The sequence below is a fragment of the Emys orbicularis genome, chromosome 2, assembly GCF_028017835.1.
Source record: "Emys orbicularis isolate rEmyOrb1 chromosome 2, rEmyOrb1.hap1, whole genome shotgun sequence".
NCBI classification, from domain to species: domain Eukaryota; kingdom Metazoa; phylum Chordata; order Testudines; family Emydidae; genus Emys; species Emys orbicularis.
This window is the reverse complement of record NC_088684.1, coordinates 25,072,216-25,087,844: the sequence shown is the minus strand read 5'-3', so window position 1 is coordinate 25,087,844 and position 15,629 is coordinate 25,072,216. Positions and strand designations below refer to the sequence as shown.

At 38.9% G+C, this 15,629-nt stretch overlaps 1 protein-coding gene across 1 annotated transcript in view; it reads right to left on the bottom strand.

Moving 5' to 3' along the window:
- Positions 1–7,058: 7,058 nt before the first annotated feature.
- TAF2 (TATA-box binding protein associated factor 2) overlaps positions 7,059–15,629 on the bottom strand; it is a 92,710-nt gene continuing 84,139 nt past the window's right edge. The window contains exon 25 of the mRNA XM_065397709.1: positions 7,059–9,606. Coding sequence (XP_065253781.1) covers positions 9,341–9,606 — 266 coding nt within the window. The 3' untranslated portion in view covers positions 7,059–9,340. The remainder of the gene's footprint in view (positions 9,607–15,629) is intronic.

Below are 15,629 nucleotides of genomic sequence, written 5' to 3'. Positions count from 1 at the left end.
GCCAACAGTGCCTGGCTACTTTCCTTGCCAGAAGGTTAAAGCTTTTAGGGCCCTTGGCAGTTGAGTGCTGGGTAGGTAAATAGGAATGCTGCCCCTTTGAATGGCAGTGTTTTCCAGTCCTTTTTGGAGAATGGGCACAGGAGACAGGAATATGCCACACAGTCCTAGCTGATTCCAAAATGGCCTCGTTCACTGGGAGGGCCACCCTACTAGGGCCAGAGAGTTACAGAATGTCCAAGAGACTATGCTGGGTGTCACAGACCTCCTCAAGAGGGATCTGGAACTCGGCTGCCACCCTCTGCAAAAACTTCTGGTACTGCTTGTGGTTATCAGGTGGGGAAGGGGATGACAGAGAAATTGCTTCATTGGTTGAAGAGGATGACACACCCATTGGGACAGTCAGATCTGACCTGACTTCCTCCTCTGTGGAGTCAGCTGGCATTGGCTGGGAGAAAAAGGCTGGTGCGATTCTTCCACTGATCTAGGGAGTCTAGTGTATGGATCCCAGGGAGCCCAGTAGGTCCAGTAGGAAGGATGGACTGACCAGCGGGGAGAGCCATAGCATTGGGTACCAACAGCCCCTGAGTAGTCATAACCAGGAGGAGGACAACTCCAAGGACTCCTATGGGTTCTGTCCAGGCTTGTCTCCCTCAGAGGGAAAGGCTCGTCAGGAACATCAGATTTGTCCAATGCAAAGGTAGGTCCTTGTTGTACCGCTAGTACCATTGGTACTGGTGGAATAATGCTCCAGCTAGGAGACATGGTAAGGAAGGATCTTCTCCTCAAGGTTGTTTCTTCTGGTGCTAAAATGTCTCTGAGAAGGACCAGGGCCAATAGGAGAGGACAAAAATATCCTCTGATGAGATAAAGGTATCTGTCCTTCCCAGAGTTCGAGGAGTCTCTGAGGTTGGGACCAATGGACCGGTGTTTCCCAGTGATCTGGCATGCATAGGATCCCATCTGGAAGATGTTGGAACCGCTGAATGGAGGTCCATTGTGCAATTCCCAGTCGGAGCCAGTGGAAGCCGATCTTTTGGTCTATGAGATGGAGCCATAGACGGTACCATCATATCCTTCTTCCTTGCGCCTTCCCTTCCTGGATGGAAGATTTATGAGGGCCTAATTCTTTAAGACCCATGCAAGAGGACTTACCCTACTTGGACCAAGAAAGGGAAGGATCCGTTTTCTTAGAGGCAGATCTGGATGGCAATCTATCTTTATGCCTATGTTCATTTCCCCTACTTTCATGAGAGAGTTTCTTAGGCTTTACGGTTGTGGTCTCTGCTCCAGAGCTTGTGCTCACAGAGGTGCTGCTCACTGTCTGAGGTCTCTGTACAGGTGGTCTCCCCTGCTTGGGTCCGACTGGGGTCTCATGGCCTTCACCAGGAGGTGTTTCTGCAGATGGAGCTCTCATCCCTCACAGGTGCAGGGAGGGAAGGAGTGGTAGATGCTGCACTTGGCAGCACTGGTGTTCATCACTGATGGAGAAGGAATGGGGTCAAGAGATACGGTTCTTAAATCCTGGAATTCTGGGTATAGTCCTCTGCAAAGAGAATCTGCCTGAGATGGTGAGGAACTAAACAACTATCCTATTTATAAAAAAAAAAAAATACTAAAAACACTGAAAACTCTAAACACTAAGTCTAAGTTTACTAAAAACTATTTACAAATAGATATATTTACAGATTCTGAAGTAAAGGAGAACTGTAACGGACACAGACAATTCCAACTCAGGTCATACAGCGGTAGGAGACAGGAGGAGAGGTTGCTGGATCATTAGCAGTCCCTCCCAACTTTCCCAGCTTCAGCTTTGCCTTTTCTAGATTCACCATTTATCCTGGCACTTAATGGAGGCTCCACTTACGGCTCACAAGATCAATTAGTCTGCCCAGACTTTCAAGCTGAGCATATGCCTCCCTCAGTTGGCCCATTCTGCCGAACTGTTGTTTGGCCACTTTTCTGGTTAAAGCTCTCAGGATGGGGAGCTACAAGCTTCAAGGCCTCTGCTGGCAAATCCTTGAAGTAGAGATGAAATGAATCTAAAGCACTGGTATGGACAATGATGTTTTAAAAGAAGTGGCGAGTATCAACCATACTATGTCAATTACTTAATATTTTTATGCTTTTGGCATTAATGGCAGTGAGCAGACTAAGGGCAAGTCTACACTACAGCACTACATTGGCACGGCTGCACCGATGCAGCTGCACTGCTGTAGCTCGTCTAGTGAAGGCGTACTATGCCCATGGGAGAGCGGTCTTCTGTCAGCCTCATTACTCCACCTTCACCAGAGGCGGAAGCTATGTTGGCAGCAGAGCATCTCCCACCGACATAGCGCTAGTGTGGATAGAGCTTAGGTCGCTGTAACTTGTGTCACTCAGGGGAGTGTCTTTTTCACAGTGCAGGCTGGTGTTTTCTGCACTTAGCTTGACCCTGCACAACGTCCCAATATATTTTAGTTCATTGACACTCTCCCAATGAAAAAGGGTTTCTCCATTCACTTCTCTTGAGTTCCCTGGGTTTCCTTTCCTCACTCCTGTCTTTGTACCATTTCCCACACTGCACGGCAGATGGACACTTCCTACATGTCAAGCCCTCACCCTCTTCTCAAATTGCTATTCCTCACCACCACTCCAGCCCCATTTCTTGCTACTTGCCTACAAGTGAGTTCATTGACCCCTTAAAGAAACATCATGATGTGCAGACTGCAATTGTAACCACACAATCTTATTACTGTGTAACCCTCATTCTTCATCATTACAGTGCTTCTTAGCGAATGTGCAACATGCCTCAGGTAGCATGTGACTGGGATTCCTCACCGAATTTGGTCCGCTGGTTGGATCATTAATTTCCCTGGCTTGGGACAGGGAAATGTAAAGTACCATATAAGTGTCAAGCTTAAATCCATGATGTTTATTGGGAAATAAGCTTGTCTTAGCCATCTGACCACCAGGGTGTCTATCACAGTTTGCAGAGTACCTATTAGTGAACTGAATGTAAACTTCAACTTAGAGTGCTGGGTGGAAACTATGAGCAAAGAAACTGCCTCTTGTTTGATTCCTGAAGTGTTCAAGAAAACAGGACTGCCTAACATTCCTTGTAAATAAACAAGATTGCATCAAATAAATACCTGACTCCATCACTGATTTCTCCTTTTAACAGAAACAATCTGTAAGACAGCTATTGTAGGCTAACCACTCAGGTTGAGAGAGACAACAATACTTTCAAATCTATTTGAAGTTAGCAGGAATTCAGTATATATTTAGACAACAGTGGAATTATAGGCAAAGCAACGGTCGTCCTTATACATAGGTTAACCTATTTAATTATTGGATGAGGTAATTATTTGGGTTTTGCATGCATGGTAGATCACTTAGAACTAGATTCCTGAAGTATAAGTTTCTTTCAGAAAAATTGCAATATCAAATTTAATTAACATTATTATAGGCCAGGCTAGTATCACTGCCCTTTGTTACACTTCCATTTATAAGACCTCCCCCTTCACTTCCAATAATAAGACTGTTTTCAATTGCTTGTAACTTTGCCAAAGTTTCACTATTTGGTCTGAAATTTTCCTTACCAGGTTTCTGCTTTGAGCAGAATTTTTGTGGAAAAATCTCAGCTCAAGCAGTTCATGCATTTTTGAAACTGAGAATAGAGAAATATGTTGTTGTTGTTCAAGAGCTGGTCCCTATGTGTATTCCACATGTGGGTACGCGTGCACTTCACGTGCCAGAGACTGGGTATTTGTAGCAAGTAACATCCACTGGTTCGTGCTTGCGCAGTCGCCCTCCTTGTGCTATGAACCAGGGGCATAAACAGGAGCATGCCTCTCCAGTTCCTCCAGTGTTTATCGCTCGGATATTGATTGGGAGTCTGGTGACCCCTACTGGAGCAGGGATTTGGGTGAGCCCTGAGCAAGTATACCATTTCTGGGAGTCTGATCTCTCCATGCACATTACAGCAAAACCTTGGTTACGTTTTAGCTAGATTGGAGGTGAGACTAGTGTAGCGAAAGCACCTATTACATAAGCAGTTGTGGATTAGTGAACCAGGTGGAAAGTTCATTCGATTTTTTCAATATAATCCTAAATCATGTACGTTTGTCACCTTGCCCACTTCCTAACCTCTCTTCATAAGTAATTAGGGGAAAAAAGAAAGCCCCCAGCTGTAACTGTTTAACGAACTGCTTCAACTTTTGGAGGATAGATCCCTAAACTTAATCAGGGCCTTGCTCTGCAAGTGCAGAGCTCTTCTTACACTGTCACTCAGAGCCATTTACCCTCTACCACCCCTTGCTAAATCAGAGTTCTTCCAGCCACTGGAAAAACCCTGTCAGTTCTAAAAAAAAAAGATACTAAATAGTTGTTACAGTGCAGCACAGCCTATCACGACCTTCTTCTTATTCACAAAGGTGTTTTTCTGGTAATTAAATTGTTACAATTTTGTGGAAAAGAAGCTTCAGCTGTTCACTCTGTACTGTTCTAAGTTTTGGTATGTCCCTGTAGCTTTAGGATTTGAGCATCAAACACCTGAAATGTATCCTATCAATTTCCCCACTTGCTACAAGGGCCATTCCCTTAACCTTGTATTTGCTAACAAGCTTACAGAAACAAGCAATCCCAATTATTTTAACTGTAAACCTTTTTCTCCCTTCCCCCTGCCCTCCTTTGTCTTAATTTAAGAGTGTAAACTCTGCATGGCTGGCCCCCTATCTTTCTATATTCTGTAAAGCATCTGGGGCACACTTTAGGTGCTATATAAATCAAAAAGGTTTCTATTTTGAAAAATCTTGGCCTTAAAACTGAGGTTAATGGGAGGAGTTGGGTGCTCAGCACTTTTGAAGTTAGGCAAGTGCCCAAGGATGCACTTAGCAGCCCAAATTTAGGCTTCTGTTTTTGAATATTTAAAGCAACTGTGCACCCCATGTGACAGAGAGCTCAAGAAATAGACCTACTTCAAAGTCGCCCTGAATGCCTGTTGTTGGCCTAAGGACTCTGACCTGTCAAAGGAGGCCTGGAATTGTATAACAGACTCTTGAGTCTTGATCCTGTCATCTCAGATCTGCTTGAGGTTTCATGCAGGGGAAGCCTAAGCCACAAGGACTGATATCCCAGTTCTGACTGGACCGCCCTGAATAGAAACATTGGACTATAACCTTTGAACTATTTCTGAAAGAACTCTTTGCATCTACAAAGCTCACCATCTCTGCTATGAATCTGAATCTCAAGATTGACTCATGTTTGTATGTATACTGTTCTTTTAGCCAATTCTTTTTCTTTTTTAATAAATTTTAATTTAGTTAATAAGAATTGGCTGTAAGCGTGTATTTGGGAGAGGTCTAGAATATTCATTAACCTGGGAGGTAATGTTTCCAATCCTTTGGGATTGGTAGAACCTTTTTTATATGATGAATAAGATTTTCATTAATCCTCATCATATCTAACTTGAGTGTCTAGGTGGAGGCCTGAGGCTCGGTTACTTTAAGGGAACTGTGTTGTTGGCTTATAAGGTATGGAAGCTGTTGTGTGCTGGTTTGGAAAATCTAAGTATTGGAATATTCACCAGCTTTGGGGATTGTCTGCCCCATTCTTTGCAGTTCACTCTGAGTGACCGGGGAGCCAGCTGAGGTCACAGTAATACATTAATGCAAAGTTTTTTCTAAAATTGATTTCTGGCTCACTTGTGTATATCAATATAGACTTTTAATATGTCATAGTTTTATGCCAAAGACAAAAATGTAAGAACAATTTATTTAAATAATATCTTGACACTTATTGAGGATATCAGAGGACCTTATAAGAATACAAAATTTATATTAAGTGTCCATGGCTTATTATGAATGAAAAATCATTATTGTGGTTTTAAATTCTGAATGAGACAACAGTATATAAATATAACTTAGTTTAAAATCGTATTCAAATCATTAATATTCACCTTCAGTATTTTAAGGGTTATATGTGATGTCTAATATTGTGTAAACAATGTTCGTGTTCTTACTTTGAGTGGATAAACTGTGTTAAAGAAATTATGGAAATACTGATAGCACTTAAGTACCTTCATGTACAGGTCACATAAAATAACCTATGACTTTTTTATGAATATGAAATAAATGTAAGTAGTCATTAAAATATTGTAGTCTTATGCCCTAAGGAGCTAGACCAGGGGTAGGCAACCTACGGCATGCGTGCCGAAGGCGGCACGCGAGCTGATTTTCAGTGGCACTCACACTGCCTGGGTCCTGGCCACTGGTCCGGGGGGCTCTGCATTTTAATTTAATTTTAAATGAAGCTTCTTAAACATTTTAAAAACCTTATTTACTTTACATACAACAATAGTTTAGTTATATATTATAGACTTATAGAAAGAGACCTTCTAAAAACGTTAAAATGTATTACTGGCACACGAAACCTTAAATTAGAGTGAATAAATGAAGACTCGGCACACCACTTCTGAAAGGTTGCCGACCCCTGAGCTAGATAATGTAAGATGGCTTACTGTTGTTCTCAATATTAATCTTAGAAGTTTACCTTGGAGTATTTTATGGGCTTGGATACGAATTTGCTATACAGAGACAAGAATCAAGTCTTGTGCAAGAGTTCAGAGAAGAGCTTGCATTATGGAATCCCTTCCCCACAACCACAGGACAGACAGAAAAGGTAACAACTACCTTAGCATCAGACATTGAAATGAATTGTGTAGTCTTTGCTCTCGCTGTGTTTATGTGCGTGCACACACACACACACACACACACACGGTCTCTCATGTTCATGTATATATTACACACGTAAGAGAGAGACACAAACATGTATACATATATATTTACATACATATATATGCAACATGCACACACGCACATTTTCACAGTGCTTGAGCAAATGCAAACCTACCAAGTCAAGCATTTTCCCGTATGGCCCAGGTAGCAGAGCCCTATGGATTAGGACAGTTTACAACTTTGAATATCAGAACCAAACTGTACAAAATGAACTGTATGCATTGCAGGTAACCTGTAAGATTTGAATTTACAGGAGATAAATAATCCAACAACCAGGCATTGCACTGAATCACTACACATTCAGCTTTTAATGTTGAAGGAGAAAACTTCAAAACAGTTGAACACTGAATAGTTATAAATTACAAAATTGCAAACTCTTGGGAGCAAGGACTGTGACTTTCTATGTCTGCATACAGTGTCTAACACATTTGGGGAGCAACCACAATTTCATTTTAAAGAAGGGAAAACAAACACATAGATGTTAAACAATTTAATCAGATTCAAACGGATAAATATGTCAAAACTGGGATTAGAACCCACGTCTATTGACCCTCAACTCTGTGCTCATATCACTAGATGCTGCTTCTCTTAAATGTAATCACAATCCCACAAATACCTTTCCACTTTGTGTGTCAACTCTTAACCTGTGGAAAAACCATCTGAAAGATTCCATCAAGCCACTTCAAAATCTCTCCTCCTTAATTCATGATGCCAGCAGAATATCAATCAACAGTGGCTAGGTGTTAAGTTAAACTGTACAAATCATGCTTGTATTACTGTTACCTTGTCCTTCCTTCCCCACCTCACCTGTTTTTTTTCCTGCTGCCAGCTGTGTCATATCATTAACCGATATTATAAGATTTTTGGGGATATGGTCTTTGCTTAAAGTTCCTCAATGCTAGTGGCAATATAAATAAACATATCTCTTTTCATATATTGATATTTACAACACCAGCTCTCCAAAGCCTGTAACAGCAATATAATTTTAAAGTCTCATAGGTAAGGCCTAAAAGCAACAGAATAATCTAAGTAAACCCACATTAAGGACTGTCTGCTTTTTCCCTCTTACCCCCTGCTTCTTGATGCACTATTTTCCTATAGAATGCAGATAATTTGTTTCTGTTCAATGGTACACACCAAAAATATGACAAGATCCAACAGCAGGTATTTCATATAAAAGTGTTTATTGGGCAGGAGAGGTAGGGGGAAACAGACTGGTTTTAAAAAAAAAAAATCCTTCTTGGGCGCTTTTGAACACTTTTCCCCTAGATGTAGCATCATTCATTCTCTCAGGAGTCCTTTAACAAAAACATTTGAAAATAAAATATTTAACCTAAATACAACCATTTTATAACAGAAAGCTGAATAAGATGCAAAATCCACCCAACAGTAGTAAACTGGTACATGAAAATAAAAACATAAAAAAACCCCTACCTCTACGTACAAATAAGGAGAAAATATAAAAAGAAGCAGTGATGTTTTTACTTGTATTGCCAAAAATTTTAAAAACTGAAGTTTTAAAACAAAATATTGGCTGGGTGAATTAGCATAACCAAACTGCATAAATCACAGCTAAAGACATCTGAATTCACTCACCTTTTAAAGTCTCAGACTTAGGTTAATGCAGTAATATATTTTTTCCTGTAGATTCATGAACTGACATTGTAGAATACTTCCAAGTAAATTCACTTTAACAGGAGTATATTTTTTAATGTATACAGATTTCCAAAATGTTTTTCATTTCAGCAAAAGTCATTTTTTCCAATTTCATCATACTTAATGAAAAAACTGCCTTTGCCAAAATAATTTACAAATTTTATTGTATTTTAAAAGCCTGATTAAGGGCAAAACATGCATTAAGTTTTTCTGCTAAAATTACGGCAACATAATTGCAGAATGCGATTATATTCGAAGGGTCGTGTCCATAATAAAAATCTGCAGCTTAAAAGAAGCTTGGAACTCTAAGAGTTTAGTATCTGAAAAAGGCAAATATTCTATGTACTATTTTTAAAACTCTGACATTACACTGCAATGGTTAAAGCAAGAAATAGCTCAACTGAAGAAGATTATGGGAAAGCCTTTGTCTTCTCAGGAGGTCTATGCTTGGTTATACAATACTGTCTTGGAAACAGTGCTTCATCAGAGGTCTGGCAGTTGGCTTCTGTTTAAAACATACTTTGCCTTGTAACATTCATCAAAGGCATAAAACATAATTGAGTCTGGCAGTACACATGGACAGCATGATGTTCAGGGGGTTGCCAGTAGACATGGGGTCCTTATATAAAGAGCTGTTTTCTTTGTTTAAAAGGGAAAATGAGTGGGAGGTGGGGAGAAAGAACAAGGAAAAAGAAACTGACTCAGAACCATAAAATATTTTTTTGAATCCAATTCAGTTCAGCTACTGAATATACAAATAGAATGTTTCAAATTTGGATTGTGACACAGCTTCTGAATTGCTAAGGCAATTCATGCTTTCCTATTTTCATAGAAAAAGATAGAGGCTTTAGTTATATACATCCTTCTAAATGCTCTGTGAATGCTCTGGGTTGAGTTCTAGAGTGCTCACTTCAGTCCGAAAGTGATGGAGAGCGAACTGACCGTCCACTGGCTGGGCTGTTGGAGAAAGTGAAGGGCTCCTTCTCTTTTTCTTTGCTGTCATGTTTATGTTTATGCTTATGCTTATGTTTATGCTTTTTCTTCTTTTTCTTGTGCTCATGGTGGTGGTGGTGGTGGTGATCACTGTGTTTTGAGGAATTGGATTCTTTGCTGAACACAGAGAGTGGAGCTGCTGGCACTGGAAGCATGTTCAGCTCTAGTGAAGACTGTTCTTTACCTAAGACAAAGATACAATTGGAATTTCAATTTTTACATTGTGATAAATTATTAAGTCATAATTTAACATCAAAAAAGCTGTTGCTGAAATATAAGCTAGTATCTACACTCTCATGCCTCCCATCATATTTAGTATTCTAATACAGACTCTATTAGTACACTGGTGCCATTACCTTCTGGTATTCCTAGACAAGCCTATAAGCACACTGACAGTTTCCATATTGTAGACTTAATTCTTAGCAGTGTAGGTGGGATGTGCTACTCCCTGCTTTAAATGGTATAAATTTATCCCAGATGACTAGTGACTATACAGCTAAGGAACTACAAACATACCAATTTCAAGACACCAATTTTCCAACATAAAAGTTCAAAAACTTAATAAAATGTATGCAGTGAACAACTAGGGTGCTCGTGAAAAATTCTGGATATAACAATAGATAATGGACAACAATAATCAAACCAATGATTGGTACTATTGAGAAGTTAAATTTCCTGTACGGGCTGATGTCAAACATTAGGGTCTGTATACAAACATGAATTTTTTGATGCTGAACAGTGGAAATAAGCTGATTTTTCAAAATAAGTTATTTAACATTCAAGCATTTCCTCTCTCTTCTGAATAATACAGACATTCAAAGTTTGTCATCTTAAATAAACAGAAATCCAAATTATACTAATAGGATACCAATATTCTTTACACATCAGGATTTTACGTATTTAAGCAATACAGGAATAAGACCTCCAAATAGATATAGGCCTATTTCATCAACACAACAAGTCTGTTCTATATTCTGAATTTTTCTTTTATCTGTAGCATTTTACAGAATTGGAGAAATATTGCAGATTGGTCTTCCCAGGGAACCATGATTTGCTCTCTACCCACTGCAAAGGCAAAACTCAGTGTAACTGCCTCTGTCTTGGTACTCCAGTTTTCTTAGAAGTCAAAACATTTCAGGAACCAACTTTGTATTTTCTCTCAATATGACTGACAATCATAGAGAAAGACTTAAAAAAGCTCAATCTATTTAGTATATCCAAGAAAAGATTAAGAGGTGATTTGATCACCACCTATAAGTACCTACATGAGAGATTACAGATAATACATTCTTCTTTAATCTAGCAGAAAAAAGCCCATAAAATCTAATGTCTGGAAGCTGAAGCTTACATGCAGGCAGGGAATAAGGTGCAAATTCTTAACAGTAAGGGTGGATAATTAACCATTAGAACAATTTACCAAGGGTTATGATTTGATTCTCCATTACCTGAAGACTGGATGCCTTTCTAAAAAGCATGGTCTAGCTCAACCCCTAGATATGGGCTTGATGCAGGAATTACTGGGCGAAATTAAATTGCTTTTGTTATGCAGGATGTCAGATCAGATGACCACAGTAGTCTCTCTGGGCTTAAATTCTATGAACATTTTACAAAATGTAGTCCTGAAGTCAGCAGAATAATATATGCCTTACTATACTTGTTATCAAATAAAACCATTTAACATCACAATTCAAACCGACTTTAATTTCTGATGTACTATTAACTCTATTATGGTATATACATGACATGCACACGCTAACTAAGACATTAATTGTTGACTTTAATGCATATTAGCCACATCACTTTTTACTCTACCCTGGACAGGTGTAATCCAAATCTGTAGGCCACTTGCCAGTTTATTGCAAAAATATAAGAGACTGCTTCATGACTATACCCGTAACAATTCTTTATTTCTAATAATCTTAAATCTCTCAAAAGACCTCCCCTCTGAATCTGCTTCCACTTCCTGAACCCATTCCTTTAAATTCTAGCTACTTTTTAGGCACCTAGAACAGCATGGTTTCTGCCCCCAAGCTGCAAGCATGCTGAAATACCTGTTGTAGTGAACCTATGAACCTTAGCACAATGAAAAATGAACACGTCTGCTCAAGATATTAGAATACAGTAGAACACCAATGTTATGAACAACGAGTTAAATGAACCAGATTTCCCAACCAGCAGGAGGTGGTTGAATCATGTAACAACAGTGGCATCCCTTCACATGCTGATGCCTTCAGTGCATTAGAATAATCACTTTGCAGTGGTTTGAAGGACAAAAAGAAAATGGCGCATCATACTGCAACTTATGCACCATATCTACTGTCATTTTGAGATATTGAATTCATAAAATCAAAAACTTTACAAAATTGCTCAGTCCCAATTAGTTCATGAAACACGGGTAAAGAAGATTACATTTTTGTTTCCATTGCCTTCAGTGCACAAATAGTTTACATGCACACAATGTTGTATACAAATATTTTATTTGCATGTTACACTGGCAAAGTATATCATGTATGTAAAAGGTTATTTATATGAACAATTCTATTATCACAGTACACACTAAAATAAAGAGGGTATCAGATGAGCCCAATTTATAGACTTCAGCTCCGACTAACTTGTAGGGGAGAGAGATTTTCAGATCCAGGGTTTTGTTTCTGGCTCACCTCTAATACTGCATGCTGCATTTTAGAGGGCTAGATGGCACAACATACAAAGTTTCTCTGATGCCAAAGCATACTTCTGAATCTTCCAAATGTGGAAGGGGAAGGGAACAAAGCAAGTACCGGAGGTAGTATGTTAATACTGATAAGCCAATGGCAAATGTCCCTGAATGATAGGTCAGTGCTCCCCTATGAGAGAAGCATGAAAGACTAGCTGAAAGGTGCAGCATGCTCAGGTCTCTGTCTTATTCTTCTGAGTTTGTTTTTATTTCAAAATAGTAGGTCTCAAGCTCTTATGATTGCAAAGAAAGCCTTCAAAACATGAAGCCAGTAAAATCGATGCAGAAACAAATATCTGAGTTTGCAAAGAGCCTATCCTATAACAATAGCTCTGAAGTGTGAACTGACATTTATTTCAGTGAGTGCTAACTCAGATGTCAATGATACTTGAAATATCAACATTGTTAACTATATCACTGCTCTTCAGAGCACGTAAGAAAAGATCTACACCAGCATTTTCCAAAGTATGGGTTGTGCCCCTTAGGGGCAGAGGAAGAATTAAGGACTAACCAAGGAGGAACAGAAAATGTATATATTAAAACTTGCATGCCTTTAAAACCACATGGTAGTGAACGATTGGCTTCATTTTCCAGAGAAAGGGGCTCATCTCTCAAAAGTCTAGAAAACACTAAGACAAAATGACCTTCATTAAACTGATCACTGAACTGACCATCTAAGTATTAGACTTCAAAATCAATGGCATCACTAATTTTTTCCTTCTTCAGTTGACCCAAAAACCTATATATTCATGGTTTTATCAGATTGCACCAAAGCGTTGTATATTGTGATATAAAAAAGGAAATCAAGGCTGATTAGACTAGCTCAAATCCTTTTATATACTGTTCTTTAAATATATTCAAAACTGAGCCAGTTTGTGCCGCAGTCCTTGAATCTGACAACATTCACTTCCTTCACACAGCTGCTTCATTGACAACAGATGTTTTTCAAAAATTCCAACAGCACCAACTCCCCAAAAGACATGATATTTGATACTGCCAAAGAGTGCTTTGAAGTCAATACAGGCATCATAAATGTGTCATAAGAAGCATGTCCAGGTGATTGAAGTAAGACATCTGTAAAATGGACTTTTGTGAGGAATTAGAAGGACTACACCTACGTTAGGCATTGACCCTCCCTAGACAGAAATCAATGTTGCACAAAGAGATCACCTTTTCATCCCCAGGATTCCCTATGATTAACGCTTACAGAAGGCCTGTATTAGCGACCTGCCAATCCGGGTGAGGAGGGCTAAATAATAATTCTTTCTAAGGCCATCAATTTCATTTCTACATTGGTCAAAGGGGGATTGCTGCAGGGAGACCATGCAATTTCTTCTCTCATGGAATAAGGATCTGAACCTGTGTTTCCCACATAATAGCAAAAAACAGTAACGAGTGGGAGAGCTCATGAATTCACTTCTGAAGTGGTTACTAGCATTCCTTGAAGCAGAATATACAAATTCAGAATCCACTTGGCATCTTCCTTTGTTCTGGATGTGCAGATTCCAACATAATTATTAGCTTTTCTCTGTTCCAGCTAGTTGGGTAGGTGTGCAGAATTAGATGAAATTGCCAAATGAGATGAGACTCCTAGAACACCTACTTAGTCAAACAGAATGTTACAAAGACTGCAGAGATATGATGCAAGAGAAGTAGCACAGATGGGAATACAGACTTCATTTTAAACTTGAATATTTATTTTACATGGGTAAGCTTTATTTTGATAAGCTTTCATCTTTTTTCCATCAAAATGAAAACTTTCAGAAACAAGCTGTTTGTCTTATGTCCTAGCTCCTAAATATAAAGTTTACTAAATTGTCTTGTTTGCGAAATAGTTACAACATCTAGTTATAAGCTGTCCAACTTATTTTTAATTTTCCTGATGGATGAATGTTGAGGGGCTGTTAGGTTGCTAGGGTTATTTAAATAAATTTTTATTTTACTTTGTGCTCAAATTTTGTAAACTGGTGACATAATACATCTCAAGAGACCTCTACACCCAGAAAAGGCCATGTCAACTTCCTCAAAAGTAGTCTCCTGTTCTGTATTTTTATATTTTGAGAAGAACTGCAGACTTTTAAAACTTGCTGGCTTAAGTGAGACTTTTCCCGTTTGATGTTTGCTGAAGATGATCTAATTAGCACCTGATTTTTCTGAATGCTTTGGAAGGCGGCACTGCAAGGCAGAGTGAGCAATGCTCAAAACCATAAGAATCAAGGGTGGGGCCAAGAAGCCTTCTGGGTCAATGAGCCACCTGAGAGAAGACTGACCTTCCAGAATCCTGAAACTGATCACTCAAGTCATCAACAAAAAAGCTATGCCAGTCTTTGGACAGTCTCTCCCTGCACCTGAAGAAAACCCACTAACAAGAAGTGCTGTGTCAGCACTATCACTATCTGGCTCCTCAACCACAGTTCCATCTCCTATTTCATACGAGCCCAGAAGACCACAAAAGCTGAAGAGTTCATAATTCCCCTGTTTTTGTGTTCTTCCATTTTCATTCTTGTCTTTTGTTTGTATTAGCTGGGATATGTCCCAACCCTTTTATTCTATAAATGTAGGGGGTGGTTGTATGTGTGCAACTGTGTAGCATCACCCATAAAGTCCACACAAGAAAGACATCAGAAAGAGAGTTCCCCAAGTTTCTCCATGCCATAAAACAAAGTCTCATAAAAATACTCATTAAATAAAGCGTCTTCAGTGGGTCCTAAGAATTTAAAGCTGGCAGCTGTGAACTGCCAAACAAGAGTTGTCAAACTTCTGCTTATCAAAGGGCTCTTTTAAGGCCTGTATTGTAATTTCTCTGCACAGGAGAGGGATGAAAAGGGTTACTCATCACACAAGAATTGAAATCTAAGGAGGAAGCTTTGTAATTGACTCTGAAATTGTGGTTCAGACATTAGATCATTCGGTTTCAGTATTTGACTGACCTGGTAAAATTCTTTAGTTGGGATTTATAACCAAACAGACAGCCACATCCTTAGAGCCCGTCTTAGAATATTATAAGCATTATTTGTTGTATTCATTTGGTGATTTAACTAATTTGATGATTTATTTCCAAACCAATATTGATACTAATTTGTAATTTTATCTTGATTTAATAGTTGTATTTCTTTAATTTTAGTTTAGTATTATTAACAATAGTTTAGGTTTGGTAATATGTTTTTTTGATTTTTGTTTTTATTTTGTTTAATAGCTTTATTAAAATTTATAAAGAGATAATGAGCCATATTTCTTTCAATAAGCCAAGTGGGTCCAGAGTCCTTGAGGACCTGTGTGGACATTAGTTTGTCAGTCTAAAAGCCCGACCAGTCCCCTCTAATTACCCTAGAACAATAAAGCATTCTCTCAGTGAAATGAGCAGTTGCAACAGAATATGAGATCTGTATACGTTTTCCTGGCACAATGTATTTGTGACTCCCTGTAAGACCACAGATGAATGTCTTAGTCATATTGTGACTTTTATCTCGAATGTTTATGTTATTGTTATA